The sequence below is a fragment of the Schistocerca americana genome, chromosome 3 (genome assembly GCF_021461395.2).
Source record: "Schistocerca americana isolate TAMUIC-IGC-003095 chromosome 3, iqSchAmer2.1, whole genome shotgun sequence".
NCBI classification, from domain to species: domain Eukaryota; kingdom Metazoa; phylum Arthropoda; class Insecta; order Orthoptera; family Acrididae; genus Schistocerca; species Schistocerca americana.
The window spans coordinates 536,997,519-537,016,300 of record NC_060121.1 but is presented as its reverse complement, the minus strand read 5'-3'; the positions used below and the strand labels follow the sequence as shown (position 1 = coordinate 537,016,300).

Genomic DNA, 18,782 nt, shown 5'->3' with positions numbered 1-18,782 from the left:
TCCAATTGACCTATTTTCCCCTCCAAAATTTGAACTTCCCATCATGACGTCATTGTTACATTGCCATATCTATCGCCGCCATCTTGGATACGCCATCTTGAAAAATTTGGCGACAGTGGAGAGTGGGGTGCTGCTCTCTTTGTTTCACTACTCCCATTAAGGGCGTGTCTACCATGCAACTGCTGTACTGGCTGCTATTGGCAGAAGGGGGTGGGACTGGTATCCAATGGCGAGCACAGAATGAGGCAAAGGAGAATAGTTGAAATGCTTAGTCGTCGAGTAGCTCACAATAGTGGTACAGTGCTAGTGGTGTTGATACAAAGTAGAGCAATGGCAACCATACACAAAGCAAACATTGCATTATATCTACAGCTACAGTTGCCGAAGTTGACGTCTCGTCAGAAAGGGGTGGGGGTGTTTTGGGGAAGGAGACCAGACAGAGAGGTCATCGATCTCATCGGATTAGGGAAGGATGGGGAAGGAAGTCGGCCGTCCCCTTTCAGAGGAACCATCCAGGCATTTGCCTGGAGTGATTTAGGGAAATCACGGGGAACCTAAATCAGGATGGCCGGACGCAGGATTGAACCGTCGTCCTCCCGAATGCTAGTCCAGTGTCGTCAGAAAGGAACCCAAGGTATTTCACAGAGAGATAAAGAAGTGGTGCATGAAATATTAGTGTTTCTGCTAGGTGAGTCAGTGGATTGTGTGGCGTTGCTCATGCTCGCATGTGCAGACAATGTACATGAGGAGGATAATGATGACGATACGTTCTTAACAAGTGGAAGTGATATTGCAACATGTATCGAGTCACGTCGGACAGGAAGCCACAAATCCGGTCTCCAATGAAACGAATAAAGGACAATCGTTGCCAAACGAGCAGGTACTAAACACAATTACGTACATGGAACATCATCCGTGGTATAGCAAAAAAACAATTGCATTGACCTGCTGGAATTTGAACTTCCGCCATTTTCTGGGGAGGGGTAGAGGGAGGAAACGAAAAAGTCCACAACAAGACGAACGTGCAGTGCATAAGGAAAACGACGGATATTCAAGGGAGGACAAGGCGCACTTGTTATATAAACTGGTGTTTTCTCGTTTCAAGAATGCTCAATGCAATTTACAGGTAGTGCATAATAGTTACCTACTATATTATGCGCATAAAATTCCCCGCCACGTGGGTTACAGTGATTTGAAGGGAAGCAGTGGATAGACTTCAAACGGTGCTACAGAACTGGAAGACGTGAGACAACGAAATTTCAAACAAACCAGCTTGACGATGCACAGCAAACAGCGGAATCGGCCAGAAAATTGGCGGTTGAGATAAGCAACGTTATGTCACAGTTCAGTAAGGAATTTGTTTTCATGTCCGACAAATCGGGATTTGAAGAGAAAATGCATATGAAAGGAACCGTGAAAATTAGAGGTACCAAGAGAGCTGTGTCAGGATTAACTAAGTCTTAATGCATTGTTCGCCATTCCACTGTAAGGATCAGTCTTTCAAAAGGTGATTGTGAGATGAAGAATGAAATGAATCGGAAAGAGTATTTACGAGATGAAGAGATTCTTGCAGAGTTACAAAGAGTTATGGAGTGTGATTCAGATGGTGGCGAACTTTTTCCTGAGGAGTCATAGCAAGAGTTTTCACTGCAGACATTGAGAGAAGATGAATCATCTAATACTAATGATTCTGATTCTTCAGAAGCAGATAATGCAAGTTTACAGTCTAGTAAGTATATTACTGTTATTGCTGCTAATTTATGATTATCATATTTTTATCTACATATAATGTTACTGCACTTAATTTAGATTTTATGGTGGTTTTCTTACATTAGTTCTATTATTCGTGCTCTAGAGATCGAGAAGAATCATGTAACATAAGAGGAGATAATCCTATTCCTCCAAGTGTAGAACAAGTGACTGCTCATGAAAGACATAAAGAAGTTGCTCCTGATAGAACAGCTCTGGTTAGAAGCAGTGCCTAATTCACAAGGTGGGCATCTTCCAAATCAAAATATTTTGAGAGAATCTCCTGGACCTACACTACATACAAAAAGAAATGTAAGTGATGAACTTGTATCAACTGCTTGGCACTTGTTCATAGAAATTATATAATCAAACATATCTTGAAATGTACTACAACAGAGACACACAGAGTACTAGGAAGTGACAGTTGGTCAATGACACGGAAGCACTGGAAGCATTTATTGCAATTATTTATGCTCGTGGTGTGAGTGGTTGTCGAAGCATAAACCCTCAGAGTTTATGGCCAGATTGCTGTGGCCTACCATTTTGTGTGGAAACCATGAGTAGAAATAAATTCTGTGAGATTATGAGATTCCTGAGGTTCGACGAGAAGTCTACACGCTCTGTACGATTACAGAACGATAAGTTTGCATTGGTCCTGCTCTCTGGAACAAATTCATAGAAAACTGTACAATGTGTTACAAACCTGGAAGTGACATAACAATAGACGACCAGCTCTTCCCAAGTAAAACTAATCAACCTCCAATGCAGTAATAGTAAATAGAGCAAGAAGAGAAATACCACATGCTCATAAGTCCTTGAAGAGACCTCTGTATTCGACAAAAGTTTTAAAACGTGATGATATTTCCTTGACAGCCTATCAAGGAAAGAAAGCAAAAAATGTGCTAGTAATGTCCTCCCTTCATCCTAGTGTTACTGCAAATACAAATGAGAAAAAGCTACACAAATTGTATGTTATTACAACAAAACAAAATTTGGGGTTGACATAGTGGACGAAATGGCGAGGCAGTATTCAGTCAAGGCTTCCTCAAGAAGATAACCAGTGCACTGCTTCTACAATATCCTAGACTAGCAGGAGTAAATGCATATGAAGTATTTGGGGCTGTTACTGGGAAGAAGATGAAAAGAAGACATTTTATTCAGCAGCTTGCAGATGAACTATGCTCTGAATATGTGAAGAGTCGCTTTCCTCATATGACCACAGACAAGTATGAAAATGAAGACGACATGCCACAGAAGAGCCGTAAATGTCAAGATCTCAAATTCTGCGAAGGTAATAAAACTATTTCCAAGTGCAGTGTGAATACAAATGTGTCAATTTTGTAAAACAATGAAGTAGCTGAAATATCTGTGAAAATGAAAAATTCAATTTTTTATGAATTTAGATCAAAGAAAAGCCTGTCACTTGTTTACACTTGTTTGGGTGTTCCCAGGTTCAATGAAATTTGTTTACATCTCAATAAATAATATAATCTGTATCTGTTCTTTTTATTCACAACTCTGTGTCTGAAATGGCTATAAATCTTGTAAACATTAAAATATAATAAATGCTTAAAATTTCGAAATAATAGTTCAGAAAACATTTTTTAATGGTGGGGTTCAAAATGACCCCTCTGTGCGTTCGAGAGGGCAGGCAATGTCTGGTCGTCCGAGTGCTAGGGAGTCGAGACGGCAGTAAATCCGCGACTTGAGGATGGTATCCACCTCGTTGTCAATCTCGTTGTCTGTGTCAGGATCTGCGTCCGTCTTAGGTAGAATGCAGGACAGGTCTTAGCTGGCGCAGGCCATGACCAAAACTTTCGTGCATCGCCCCGCCTCCAGTGCAGATTATACACTTCCGTCACGTTCAAAAGTTTCGTCATTGAGATACTACCAATATATCAAAAGACTGTTACTCCAGCACGCCTGCTGTTGTGGTAGGAAAATAGTTAATGAGAGACGGAATCTTAATAGATATGGTAATTACTAAAATGTTGACAATAAAAACTAACTTAGCTTTGGGACTCCTTCTGTTTCAATGAAATTCAAAATCAAATAAGGTTCCTAAGTGGTTTTCAAGATATACATTTACATGTTTTGCCGGCTGATGTTGCCGAGCGGTTCTAGGCGCTTCAGTCCGGAACCGCGCGACCGCTACGTCGCAGGTTCGAATCCTTCCTCGGGTATGGATGTGTGTGATGTCCTTTGGTTAGTTAGTTTTAAGTAGTTCTAGGTGACTGATGACCTCAAATGTTAAGTCCCATAGTGCACAGAGCCATTTGAACTTGAATGTTTTCATCATTTGACTATGCTCTATATTTACAAGAAATTAAATGAGTTGTTGGTTATAAGCAATAAGTGTTTTCTGCCTTACAAACTTTACACAAAGCATCTTTTTCTTGCTTTTTGACGAGCCAATTCATCAATAATATCTTCAAAATTCAATTCTGAAACCACGTCGTGCTCCACTGAATGCATGGCAAGAGAAGACAGGCGTTCTTGCAAGATGATGCTTCAGATCTAATTCTTGATAAGCTTTAAACTTGAAAAACTAATTTGACAGTCACAGGCCGGGTTTAAAAAATTCTGTACGCAGTACAAATGTTGGGAAATGGGTTTCCAATGTCATTCAAGTATTTCAGTGAAAACATAGGAATTTTTACATCCTCAGGCACAGTTTTCTGAAGACTTTAATGTCTGTCAAAAGGTCTGAAGCAACAATGTCTTTCTAAGATTTACCATTTATGTCGATACTTAGCCCTTTCTCAAGGTTTTTACATAACATTTTCAGTTCTTCATCCTATATGTATTTTAATCTTTCTGGAGAAAACAAAAAGCTGAATATTTCGTAATACTTAGCCAGTTAGCCAAACCTTTCTTTCGAACAATTTGACACAGTGTCAACGACTGGGTAGAAAAAAAATCGATTTTATATTTATCTTCTTAAGACCAAATTCTCTTCTGCAAAACATTTTTATAATCAAATTGCTTCGCCTTCTTGCCAGTACTCTTTTCTTCAAATTTTGGTTCAGTTTGTAAACTTTCAGATATGTCTTTCGCTGTTACCTGCGCATTAACAAAATCTTCTTCACAGAAATTCTCAATAAACTTTACTAGACTTTCGAGTAATTTAGTTGCTATTATCACGTCCTTGTTTCTTGCTTGAAATGCCTTACTTGCTGTGTTAATGGCAGAGAGAAGGTCATTCCATATGACAGTGCCTACAATAATTCGTTCGCAGTAAGCAAGTGTTCTTCGCTCTTTGTTTTCGATTCAACATTGCTGTTGCTCACCTGACTTCTCTTGTCTGGTAGCTTAGGCCTATAGCTTTGACAGTCCCCACGCTACTTTCCCATCAAGAATCTAAAGGCTTCTTCACTGTTCAAGTTGGTACCCTGTTCAAAAAGACTTCCCATCTCTGACTGAATGCACTGAAAACAAGCTATATTCTTTGAATTACACCAAAAAATGTAAGTGCTTTTGCTGTAGATTTTGCCGCATCTGATAACACAAGGTTAAGACTGTGGCTGGCACATGGCATATAAGATGTTCTTGGATTGCCCTTTAAGATTCTGGCTTGAACACCACTTCGATAACCTTTCGCATTTGCGCCATTATCGTAACTTTGGCCTCTGTGATAATGAATATTGAGTGCTAGTTCATCTAGTTTCGACAAAAGGGTTTCAGTTAAGCTTTCTTCTGTTGTCAAAGTGACGTTCAAAAAGTTGAGACAGTGTTCTTCTACAGTCACTGCGTCTTCTGATAAATTTACAAACCTAAAAATCAATGTCATTTCTTCATTGTAGCTTGAATCAGGAGTAAAGTCAAGTACGTCAAAAACACTTTCTTTAACAAAATGAACAATTCTGTTGAGATGATTTTGAATGTTTTTCCCAAGATAATGATCCTGAATTTCTTGAGTTTGTACGCGCCTTAGATGTTTCTGTAAAACACGGCCAGATTCTGTTGTCATTTCGATCAAACCAAGAAAATTATCATTAATTTGCTGATAGAGCTTATCGCCCTGATGATGAGTATGAGTCTTTTTAGAACTTGACGCCAATGATCCTCTGCTTTTTCCAGTAGTTCAAGGTCAATTTGATCAACACATCTTTGTTTCAAACGTGTCTTACATTTTAGCCATTTTTTGTGCAGTTTGTGTGGTTAAATGATTGGTCATGCTCTTGAAGCCGATTTCCTAAATTAACCCAATCACGGAGTCCATCACCTGACAGCTTGTTTAGCTTGTCTGAAGGAAATCCAAAAAGTTTACAACAAAAACAAAAAATTTTGTCGGTAGATATCGTATTCACAAGCCATTTACGATCCCTTTTTTCCCCATTTGTAAAGTTCTGAGATGAAAATGAGTCGAAATATTCTTATGTTCTCATTTAAGGAATACTCAAATTATAAATCTTAGTGGAGCCTTTGTGTACAATTTCATTTATCACGGAGGTCATTAGGCCATTAGGCCAAGTGCGTGGGTCCGAATTTGTGATTACTTCACAATTGCCACTACTAGGTCTACCTGAACGTGGGACAGCAGAAGGTCGGCATCCCAATGCTTCATGTTCACTTGTATCGAAAGCATCAGATGATGAGAGGCTACTGTTAATGCCATTGTCCTTTAAGCGCACCTTAGTCTCATTCTCTGAAGCTGTTGGTCGAAGAAATTTCTCGAAAGCACATGTTTGTGAGTTCAGAAACTTGTCATGTTGAAGCTTTTTCTTGATGTTTTGAGCACTGAATCGTATTTACTAAATCTGCCCCTTTCACGAGACGTTTCCCTGTTGGCACTTCGAACTTCGCAGGACAGGCTAAAATACTGTATCTTCCGACAGAGTGCACACACAAGTGAAACGGCGTGAACTGGGATAGTACCGTATAGACTTGGCCACTGTTTCTATGTTTCGATACAGTGTATCGATACGTGGAACTGTTTCAGTGTTTCGGAACGGCTACGGTTCACTGTTTCGAAACAGTGGTGTTTCATTCCACCCCTGTCTCGGATAACTGGGCCACATTCGGTCTCGAGCCAGACACAGAAACTGTATCGTTGTTTCAGAATACGGCTGTTTCAGTCCACCAGTGCTTGGAACGGACTAATTGTATCGAAACAGTGATGTTTCATTCCCCTCTGTGTCGGACGAGATTCGGGCTCGGCACAGGTACTGAAACACATTTAACATACCACTTCATGAAACACTTTCAAGAGTGTCAAAATCTTTGTGACAAACAATAGCATGAAGCTTAAGATATCCGAAAATAAAGCTTCGTTTCTAGCTGACTGTCATATTCTGAAATGGCGTAATATCTGCTTTATAAACACTAACCAAGCAATAAAACAACGCATACTATTCACATTCAAAATAATAAATATGTGAAAATCATTCAGTTAAATTACAATTTTTGATAACATACGCTTCTCTGTTCATGTACAGTAATCATATTATGAAACGTAAGTAAGTCTACAACATTTTGAATAAAAAAAGGCGTAGAGTGACAGTTATTAGACATATACATAAATCTGATGTAGGTATAATTGCAAGCAATCTGTTTGACATATCACTGATAGTGTAATGGTGAACGGTAAGCACTAGGAAGCATGGTGAATTTATAGTAACGGTTCGAATCACCTTGAAAGACAAAATTTTTTTGTTATTTATTCGAATTATTTGGCGTTATTTGTGAGTCTATAGTCACTGTGCCTATTATCCTCAATGATTCCCTTTGTGTGCATGGCAATTAGCAGGATGGGTATATTACCCATACTAACGGAATGTGGGAATTCCAGTAGCATATCCGTTGTTTCTGCAGTTTGCTCCCACCTCCAGTTCCGTTCGTGGTGGCCTTTCTGTCTTCAGGTATGGCTGTCCTCAGCCAATTGAAAAGTATGAAAGCCACACGACACGAAAGCAGCGCATTTTCTGCAGAAATACGAAACTGCCAAGACGCCTAAGTGATAATTTCATACTTTCTGGGATATGATTAGCGCTCTCGCAACTCATTTGTGTTTATGTGGACATACTTATACAGTAGACATTCAAGATGATAAAATGTGTAGGTTCATTAGATTACAAAACACAAACTGTTTCACTGTTTCGAAACAGCGTATCGAAACATTACATTGTACTGTTTCATTTGTTTCGAAACAGTTACGTGTTTCAGTTTGCCCATCTCTAGTACCGTACGTTTAAACTGACTGTGGGAAACACCTGTTGACGGGAAAATGTAATGCTTGATTGTTAGCTACAACAATGAGTAGAAAAGGCGCGGAGGGGCGCAGGGAAACAATGAGTTGCGTACTTCTTAATTTATGCATGAGCAGTAGTCATGTGTCAAAAATAGACATTACTATAGCACATCAGTATCATAGTCCCTGATTTCCCTCGACTCCCATGCAGACATAATTTTCTGAGATGTACTCCAGCGGCCACAGTCGTATCACAGTGGGTAAATAAGTGAATTGCACTACACTAACAGTAATTTTACAAACACCTTAGGTTTAAGTACAGTAGAGCGTCGATTATCCGAAGTAATTGGGGGACATGGGTGTTCGGAAAACTGGTTTGTTCGGATAATCGAACTGTACATGTTTATTTGGCAAAAAGAAGTACTGTACAGTAAATTTATTAGCTGATTTGCTTTTACAGATGGTATGAAAACGTCCAGAAACCACTTCATAAAAATCGTACTATCCATCCAGGCACTCTTTTGTGAGGTGCACACAACAGGCAAGGCTGACATATTAACGTGCTTGAAACAACGCGGTTTTTTACTTTTACCAATGACGAACATAGGCAGTCGGTGCCTTCCAGTAGCATTAGCACAAGCCAAAGCTGTTATACGGTCCTTGCTTGTTTTAGGACCAGGTGCTGCTAATTCGTGACGTGAAACAAGAGTTTTTCTTGGTAAAACTTTCCAGTTAAGTCCAGTTTTGTCAGGATTGTAAACGTTTTCGAGAGCATAATCTTCTTCCCTCAATACGTCCCTTATTTTTAGTTTGAAGAATCAGCCGACAGTTTTTCTCCCTGTATTGTAAGCTCACGAATGCCGTGTCTTGACTTGAAGCGTTTTAACCAGCCCGTGCTCGCTTTAAAGTTCGAAGGCCCTGCAAGTTTTTCGTTGAACTGCATTGCCTTCTCACACAGAATGGGAACTGAGATAGGTTCTCCTTCCGATCTATTTTGTGTAAACCACTTGTAAACAGCATCATCTAGATCTGTGTTAGTGGCGAGCTTCATAGTTTTACGGCTTGTTGATCCACCAGTAGAATCAAGCATAGCTATAAAATTTGCTATGCTCGTCTTTTGTTTTTTTTTTTATATCCGAAATTGTCGACTTCCTCACCTTGTACTTGTTGGATAAAGTGGTTGCAGATTCACCTTCTTCTAACTTTTTAATAATCTCGTACTTGTCCCTCATAGAAAGGACAACAAGTTTACTTTCAAGCATTTTGTATCGTCAAGTTCACTTCTTCACGCAGCAGCACACAAGTGGTCGTAACAGAGAACAGAAGGTGACTGTTTGCACCGTGAGAAACTCTTCTTGGCTGCGCGCAATCCTTCAAACTGCGCGGAGCGGTACGCCTCAACTCTAAGCTGGCGCAGCTGTTGTGAACAGCTTTGATACTGCCGCTACTTCTACTGCCAGTGCCAAGCCGACAGAAGTGTGCTGATTGTTGAAACACAGCGACTGGCGGCTTGGCCGGTCAGCAGCGCCTTGTGAAGGCCCCATTAGAAGCAATGTTCCGCCAGCGGTGGCCCAGTGCGGCGACTACTGTGGGAAACTTGGTTTGGGAGTGAGAGGGATGATGGGCGGTAGGGTGGGAGAGTAACAGGTGCGAGCGAGTACACAGTTCGGTTAAGCGTCACCGCCGTTCGGATAATGGACGCTCTACTGTAGTTCTAAGTCTAGGGGACTGATGACCTCAGATGTTAAGTCCCATAGTGCTTAGAGCCATTTGAACAAACATCTTACTGTTTTTCAATTTAAGTGAAATTATGGGTGACAGTTTTCAAATTACCTTCGAATGCTTTGCGCAGGGCCCATAGAAGTGAGGGCCATGTGTGGTTGCACCCTTTGTACATACCTAAGGCAGCCTCTGGTCGAGGGACAGTTGGCGCCGCTGGAAGGAATACTTCCACCAGACGGCGATCCACCGCTTCTTCGCCTTAGCTCCACGAAAAACCGTGGTCGGTCGCTGTGCCATATCCAGATTCTGAAGAGAAGACAAATTGCTTTTTTGGAGCAGGAAATCTCGCCAGAGTTAGCCGCTCACAGTATCCTAGCGGGGCGCGCTTAGGTTTGCACCGTGCCGTTGCTCGAGCAGGAATCGTAATCATCTACAGACATGACAGCTCCACCAATGCACTGCCCTTTCATACCTAGTGAACGAGACACTACGGCCATCTGAAATATGTACGTATCGCTATCCGATGACTTTTGTCACCTCAGTGTATTAAAACAATAGCTACAAGGTTACCTATTGGCAGTCAGCTTGAAGGCAAGACGATAACAAGAAGATCAAACGAGAAAGGAAATTTATCAACAATTAAATGCCTCACACACGAAATAAAAGGTATTAAAGTGACTGGAATTGCGATCACCAGAGTAAATTACAGCGACAGTGCCCGTCATCGGGACAGTACCCAGACCGTCGTCAAATGAAACTGAATTGTTGAAGTAAACTGAAAAGATATACACGACTCACTTGGTTTCAATAAAAAAACTTAATGTATTCTGTAGCGCACCTTTCACTTCTCGAGAAATGCATCTCAAAACAAGAGTAATAATTTTAAATTCCAGTTTTTTAATTTTTTTTTCTACTATGACGGTAGTGGAAATTCGATCAGTTGCCTCTGCTGCTAAATATAGCACTTCACTTTCAATAGTAGAACTTCATGACATAGTGGCATTCGTAAAACTGGCTGAAACTGCCTGGTAAATCTCACATGTCGAATCGAGGATCGATTGTAGGCGATACTGTTGGCGAAATCGCAATCGATCCTGCAATTTGCTCTGCACATATGAAAACTAACTGTACAGATATTCCTAGTCTATGGTTATGGCAAACGAATACGTAGGCCCCCGTAGATGACCAAACACTGCGTCAAATTTCACGCGTTTGTCAAACTATTTGCCTGTATGATGATTTATCTGACGCGATTATTATTATAATAATAATAATAAAAAAAGGCTAGTTGCTTGCCAGACTTCGATAATAACGCACTGTACGAATGTTGATGTTTCGCCGTGCCGATTTAGCGAGAAATATTTTTTGTACCCTGAGCTTCCACAACTGAACACCAAGGAAAGTATTACAGGCCATTCCCCAAAATGGTAGAGGTGTTGCGTTTTTCACATAAAAATTTCACACAACGAGACGCAGAGAATAATCAGTTTATTATGGACGACGTACAAGAATATACGCAGCTTGAAGCAGCTCCGAAACTGAGGTTAAGTTTGACAATATTGATTTGTTCATCTTCGTGCTTGTTTGAGAAACCCGTGGAAGTCAAAACAGTAAATCTGACAAACAAATTCTTGCGTTTACACGGGCTTTAACATTCAAGCGCGCAACACTCATTTCACAAGCCTTTCTGCAAACGTGACTTCATTTCTACGTGCAATATCGGCGACCACACCAACTGCTATCGCCTTTCATTTGCGTTCGATACGGGCCTCTCACAAGACTTCATGCACGTGTATCAGAGATTCATAACAACACGTTCTAGGTACGATTTATTGTAATTATTGTTATAATTAAACGTCACTTAATGATTAATCGACAGTTAATGCTTTCATATAAGCAACTCAGGAGTGAGTTGTTGTCTTCAATAATTTACAAGTTAAGTGTTAAACACGTTTTCATTATAACTTGTTTTATCTCGTTTCAAGGTAACGGAGAATTGAAAATTTATCACAAACATGTCATCATTATAATTAAATGTCAGTTAATAATGCATCAACAACATAAGCCTTCGACAGATGCTGTGATAACCAAGACAGGAGGCTAGTATCACTTGATAAGTAGCGATTTCTCGCGTCAAAGGATGTAGATTCGCGTCCTGCTAATGCACCTTTTTTCCCGGTAGCGTTGTTAACTCATTCTGGGACTTCCTTAGGAATGTAATACAAGTATGTTCTGCAATATTCGATTTTATTTGCATTTCAGTCTGACTAGAGAAGAAAGAATTTGACGATTTCTGAGTGTGTGGTTAGGCAGAAATCTAAAACGACAGCTGAAATTGATGCGAGTGAAACCAGGAGAAATCTTGTGAAATGAGTGTTACCCCATTTCACCACATTCCACAGAGCGTCGTTTCGCGAAATATGCAGCCTTCTTTGTTCATCAGCGATTGTTTACTGCTCAGCTACGGCACTGTTATTTCGATGTATATCTTTGAAAAAGCACTAAATGCGCACGTGCTCAGTAGGTTTGTTGTGTTGTGTTCGTGATTAATTTCGTGGCCCCGTAATATGAGCTCGAAACAAGTGCATAGCGCACTGATGGGCTTCGTGTCTGTGAATCCCGGGTTAGTCCTCCTCGGAAACGAGCACGTAGTTATGAGAAGAGACCACGCAGGAATAGAAGACAAGGTGAAGCTGCTGTCAGGTGGCGAGGCGGGTCACGATCCTTGGCCCGCCGGGTTTGTGGGCCCCGGAATGCTGACTGCCGCCGTCGTAGGAGCGGGGGGCCCACCGCCCTCTGACGTCATCCTACGCACTATCCGCGAACTCGCGAGGAACAACTCCGCCGGTATCCTCATCATAGTACAGAACTACTCTTCACACCACTACCATTTTGGTATTGCTGCCGAGAGAGCGTTAAATGAAGATTTGAAAGTGAAAATTCTCATTGTCGGAGATGACCTGTTGCCATCGGAAAGATTCAAAGGTCGACGCGGTCTAGCCGGCGCGATCCTCATTCAGAAGATAGCCGGTGCTATGGCGGAAAGGGGTTGCAATCTCGACGAAATCTTTGATTTGTGCCGATCAGTCGCTCTCAGAGATTTGACCACCATCAGTGTCAATCTAGTACGAGAGAGATCAGCCGTTGTCTTAAACGAAGTAGAAATAATGCCTGATCCGAGTATAGGTTTGATTACAAGCCAGTCCCCGGCAGAAGTCGTCGAACTAAACGTCCAGTCGAGCAACTACAGGGAACTGAGAACAACACACCGCCCCTACACGAGCCCAGCGAATGCAGTGCAAATGGTGCTACAGCGCCTGATGAGAATCGAATCGACTTCGTGTGCCACACTGCAGTCTGATCCGTTGGTTGTGCTTATTAACAACCTGGGTAACGATCCGAGACTTGAAGAATATTTGTTTACTTACGAAACAGTTAAGCAACTCGACGAGAAGGGCTATAATGTGCGAAGAGCATACTGTGGAAGTTTGTTCACGGCGCGCGAAGCGAGCGGGTTCTCTGTAACTGCATTTCGTCTGTCAAACCCGGAGGAGCTAGATTTCTTAGACGCACCTACTTTAGCTCCAGCTTGGCCTCAGAAGTCGCAAACCCTTACCGGAAAGGAAGAACACCTGCTGAAGTTGCTAGAAACTGTAAAGCCGAAGTCCGATGTGGAGATCCAAGAAGAAGATCCTCATTATGAGTGTGGATCCCCAATTCCAGAAAAACTCAGTTCGAAAATACAGGAGGTTTTAAAGTTCGCCGCAAAAACGTTAATAGCGTGTGAGAAGCAGCTGAATCTATTTGACGACTTTGGAGGCGACAAGGACTGCGGAACAAAGATACGAAAGGGATCAGAAGTAGTTGTGAATGGAATCGATAGTGGCGAGATAACGGCTCGCAGTCTGTGCCGTTTGTTTCACACTATTAGTGAAATCGCAGAAAACATTATGGCAGGTGCTTCTGGCGCTCTCTACAGTGCGTTCTTTGAGGCTGTATCAAAGGTAATAAATCTTAAATACTGTTACTTCGTAGTGAGAAAAAGTGCAGAAAGCTGGGATTTATGGTAGTCCTCAAATGTCAAAATCTGTTAATGATGAACTTTTTGATACGAAAAAAGACTAATATTATCAGACTCGTTACTATAATTTTCTCCATAATAACTTTTTTCTTATATTGTTCATGGTTTCTCTTAATAGAGTTTCAGAATGTATCTTGGTGAAGTCACTATCAGAACATTTTTTTTTTTATATAAAATCTACTTTGGTGGGTAATCGTGGATGTAATAGGTGTAAAAGTTTAAGAAATATTTTATACCTGTTTCTGCGGAATCGTTTGAAGACATAATGGTTCCTACCAAACTAATACTTTGTTTTCCATTCCTGAGTAAACGGTTAGCCAAACAGCGCACAGCATAGCAAGAACGTGGAATGCACAGAAGAAAATGTAATTCTGGTGCTTGTGAAAAGTGTATACACAAAGAACTGTAGCTGTAGCGTTTCAATTTTTTGCTTTCTACGCTGTTACCTGGCTGAATGTTAAAACTGCAATTCTCGCATGTGGGTATTTCGCAGTAATTACGATACGTATTGCGAAAATATTAATACTAACACAGTAGATCGATCAGTTGTTGAAATCAGTATTTGATTTCAAGTACAAATGACGAAATCTTTCACTCTCTGCTCCTGTTCCACTTGGCACAGTGCGTAAAAATATGAACTCCACCTCTTTCGACATGACTTTGTGGAGTCAAGACGAGTATGCTCTAACCAGTTACATAATATTACTGGCTACTGTGATATCACTTCTTGGTACATAGCACAGTCTATAGGCCTAGTTTGAATTGCATTTCCTTATACCGTAATTTGCTGTTACACTGTCGGTTTATGGACAGAAATTATTTTTTAAATCTCAGCTGTGTTTGAGAAACAAAATACTACCTCTTTGATATTGGCGGGGATTCTAACAAATTCGTCATTCTAGTACTGCTCCAGATTCCGGAGATATTTATGAAGAGCGCGGAAGTGTTGAAGATGAGAGTCCTTCAGTACTGTGTCTTAATTGATTTCTGTTGTTTTTTGTAGTGATGGAGGATCTTTTTGTTTAAACAGCTTCATAGTTCGCTTTGATTTGTTGTAGCCTATCTGAACCCAAGTGGAAACACTCGTCTGCTGTTGGTAAGTACTGCTGAATATCCTATAGTTTTAATTCTTATTTCCATAATATTTTTTATGTAGGATGGTTTTGAAGTGTATTGTTTGCATGCATTTGAGTTCCTTTTAGCTGAATACTGAACAGATTGTAATAGTGACCCTACCCCATCCACCCTACTTTCTGGGAATATGTCAATCGGTTACGTGATTTTTTGAAATACATGGTAAAAACTCACGTCACACCAGAACTTAGGTATCGCAGTCTTCACTTGACTACACAGCTGTATGTTTTCCGGTATTTTTTTCTTTTTAGTTTGTACTGTGTAGCGTGCTCCCCGTTCACCTGCAGTGCTTTTTTACGATATTCGACTCGTTTTCAAATGTTCAAATGTGTGTGAAATCTTATGGGACTTAACTGCTAAGGTCATCAGTCCCTAACCTTACACACTACTTAACCTAAATTATCCTAAGGACAAACACACACATCCATGCCCGAGGAAGGACTCGAACGTCTGCCGGGACCAGCCGCACAGTCCATGACTGCAGCGTCCCAGACCGATCGGCTAATCCCGCGCCGCTCTATTCCTTGTTCCTAAAGGTATTTCTTCCAATAACAGACCTAATGTTTCTTGCAGGAAAGTGGTGTACTTCCTACCATTAAGATTTCCTTCGATGAAGTAGGGGCTTATAATTCTGTCCTCCAGAATCCCATACCATACATTCACCGACCACGGTTTTTGGTGTGCAACTTGCCGCAGCCAACATACATTTCAGTTGGCCAATAATGCCTGTTATGCAAATTACCATTTCCATGGTTCGTGAATGTAGCCTCGTCAGTAAATAAAATCAAATTAATAAATGTGTCATCCCTCTGAATCTGAAGTTGAATCCAGCTGCAGAATTCAATGCGAGACATATAATCCGTACTAGTTAATTCTTGGTGGAGACTGATATGGTAAGGATGATATTTATGGCGATGCAGAACACGAACAACATTACTCTGGCTCATGCCAGATTGCCTTGCGATTTGACGCAAACTAATACAAGGATCTCGAACCACAGTGCCAAGAGTACCAGTTTACATTTCATCGTTAGTATCTTTTTTTTTTTGCCAGGCATGTTTCCGATGCGTTAAAGATCCAGTTGTTTTCTATTTATCATACACATATTTAAAAGTACGACGTGTAGGGTGAGTACGTTGAGGATATCTTTCAGCATATAAGTCTCTAGCTCTCACTAAATTTCGTTGGCATTCTCTGTAAATGAAATGTATATCGACTTGTTCTTCGAAGGAATACATCGTTCACATCCACCTGATTCGACGATACTAGTCTTACCGTTCCTATTAATGTTATATTACCAATCCGTCGGATGGTGTTAACATGTCAATGGCACGTTAAATGGATACGCCGTATTCGGCGAATATTTACTATTTACACGATATACGAGAGATAATTGCCAGAGCATGTGCTTCGGTAAGTGCCGAAGTGATAAGGAATACCACTCAATCCATGATAAGAACATTGCAGCACTGCATTGATACCAATGGCATCACTTCGAACACCTTCTATAAATGGACGTTCATGCCACCTTTGTGACCTTCGTTGACTTTCAAAGACCTCAAAAAACCAACGTCGTATTATGGCCTCTGTTGTCCCATGCAACATTTGTCCCACAAACGTCTCAGCTACTAACATACCGGGTGATCAAAAAGTCAGTATAAATTTGAAAACTTAATAAACCACGGAATAATGTAGATAGAGAGGTAACAATTGACACACATGCTTGGAATGACATGGGGTTTTATTAGAATCACCCCATATTGCTAGACGCGTGAAAGATCTCTTGCTAGCGTCGTTTGAGGTGATCGTGTGCTCAGCCACCACTTTCGTCATGCTTGGCCTCCCAGGTCCCCAGACCTCAGTCAGTGCGATTATTGGCTTTGGGGTTACCCGAAGTCGCAAGTGTCTCGTGATCGTCCGACATCTCTAGGGATGCTGAAAGACAACATCCGACACCAATGCCTCACCATAACTCCGGACATGCTTTACAGTGCTGTTCACAACATTATTCCTTGACTACAGCTATTGTTCAGGAATTATGGTGGACATATTGAGCGTTTCCTGTAAAGAACATCATCTTTGCTTTGTCTTACTTTGTTATGCTAATTATTGCTATTCTGATCAGATGAAGCGCCATCTGTCGGACATTTTTTTGGTTCTAATAAAACCCCACGTCATTCCAAGTATGTGTGTCAATTTGTACCTCTCTATCTACATTATTCCGTGATTTATTCAGTTTTCGAATTTATACTGACTTTTTGATCACCCGGTACTTTCGGAGTTATTCTAGGTGGTAATAGTTAGTGACTCACTCTGTATATTTGACGTTAAAGCATACTAGCCAGAAAACGTTTGGAAAAGGTTTTCGCTTTGTGCTGTCATTTTCAAATACTGGGTGAATATAGCCTGGGTGTTCGCAAGCAGAGTTACGCAGTCTGAAGACATATACGCAGTCTCTAACTGTAATGCTTGACTTACTGAGTCACGCCTTTAACAGAGGATTATACCTCTTCGTGCGTATATTAAGACAGAAATTTTAAATTTAAACATTCGGTCAATAATTGTATGAAATATTGAACATAAAATTTTTGCTTCCTTTGGAAGCCGTTAGATAGGCAACCTGCAAGCGGTTTCGGGGGATAATTCACTGGGTTACTTGTGCAGTAGAATAGATATGTGTAAAATGATTTTTATGTTTCTATCTGAAATATCATGGCAACGGCCTTGCCGCAGTGGATACACCAGTTCCCGTGAGCTCACCGAAGTTAAACGCTGTCAGGCGTGGTCGGCACTTGGATGGGTGACCATCCAGGCCACCCTGCGCTGTTGCCGTTTTTCGGGGTGCACTCAGCCTCGTGATGCCAATTGAGGAGCTAGTCGTTCGAATAGTAGCGGCTTCGGTCAAGGATACCATCATAACGACCGGGAGAGCGGTGTGCTGAGCCCACGCCTCTCCTATCCGCATCCTCTACTGAGGATGACACGGTGGTCGGATGGTCCCGGTAGGCCACTCGTGGCCTGAAGACGGAGTGCTTTTTTTAAATCTGAAATATGCACTTTATTCGCCAGATTTTTTTTACAAAATAGGTGTTTACATTTTATGACTTTTTTCAAAAAATCCAGTAAACTATAGATACTAAAACAACAAAACAAGAAGCAGAGTTTACAGGATGGTCAGAAACAGTCTGAAAATCTTTTAAAGGTGCCGGCGAGTCGCTTGAATTTGCGCGCGCAACGGCCTGATGCTAAGTTCCAAGCTAATTAACTCGGACTGTTTTAATATGTACCTCACAGAAGGAAGCTTGTGTTCTCTTAACTCAAACATACTTAGTGTTCGGTGTATACCTGTGCCTTACTTTAACATTGTTCTTGAAGTCTGAGGGTATTTAGCCTGTCTTATACATCTTGAACACTAGGTGAAATAGTTTTGTCATGGCTACCACTTCCTAGGATATCAGTGATTCTGATGTAATGTCGCCTGCTCCAGAGACATTGTTTCCGTTTAGGTATTTCAGTGCATTGTGAAATTCTTCTAGAAGTAACGTATCTTCCATCTCATCTTCATCTGTTTCCTCTTCCCTTAATGCTTTCAAGGTTATTTAGTCCCTCTATACACTCCTTCCATCTTTCAGCTTTCTCTTCTTTGCTTCGCACTGATTTTCCATCTGAATTCTTGATATCTTTGAGCTGCTTCTCTTTTCTCCAAAGGCTTCTTTAGTTTTCCTACAGATGGTAGCTATCTTTCCCCTAATTGTATTGGCTTTTATAGCTTTCGTCCTCTTGCTATTCCAGCTTGGCCATTTTGCACTTTGTCAGTCTCATTTTTTCGACGTTTGTATTATCTTTCATCTACTTTGTTTGCTTCATTTTTATATTCTCGTTCATCAATTAAATTCATAATCTTCT

General features: G+C 40.9%; 1 protein-coding gene across 1 annotated transcript in view; it reads left to right on the top strand.

The window, feature by feature from the left end:
- Nucleotides 1-12,228: 12,228 nt before the first annotated feature.
- LOC124606206 (triokinase/FMN cyclase-like) overlaps nucleotides 12,229-18,782 on the top strand; it is a 73,752-nt gene continuing 67,198 nt past the window's right edge. Inside the window, exon 1 of the mRNA XM_047138178.1 lies at nucleotides 12,229-13,665. Within this exon, the coding sequence (XP_046994134.1) occupies nucleotides 12,229-13,665 (1,437 nt within the window). The remainder of the gene's footprint in view (nucleotides 13,666-18,782) is intronic.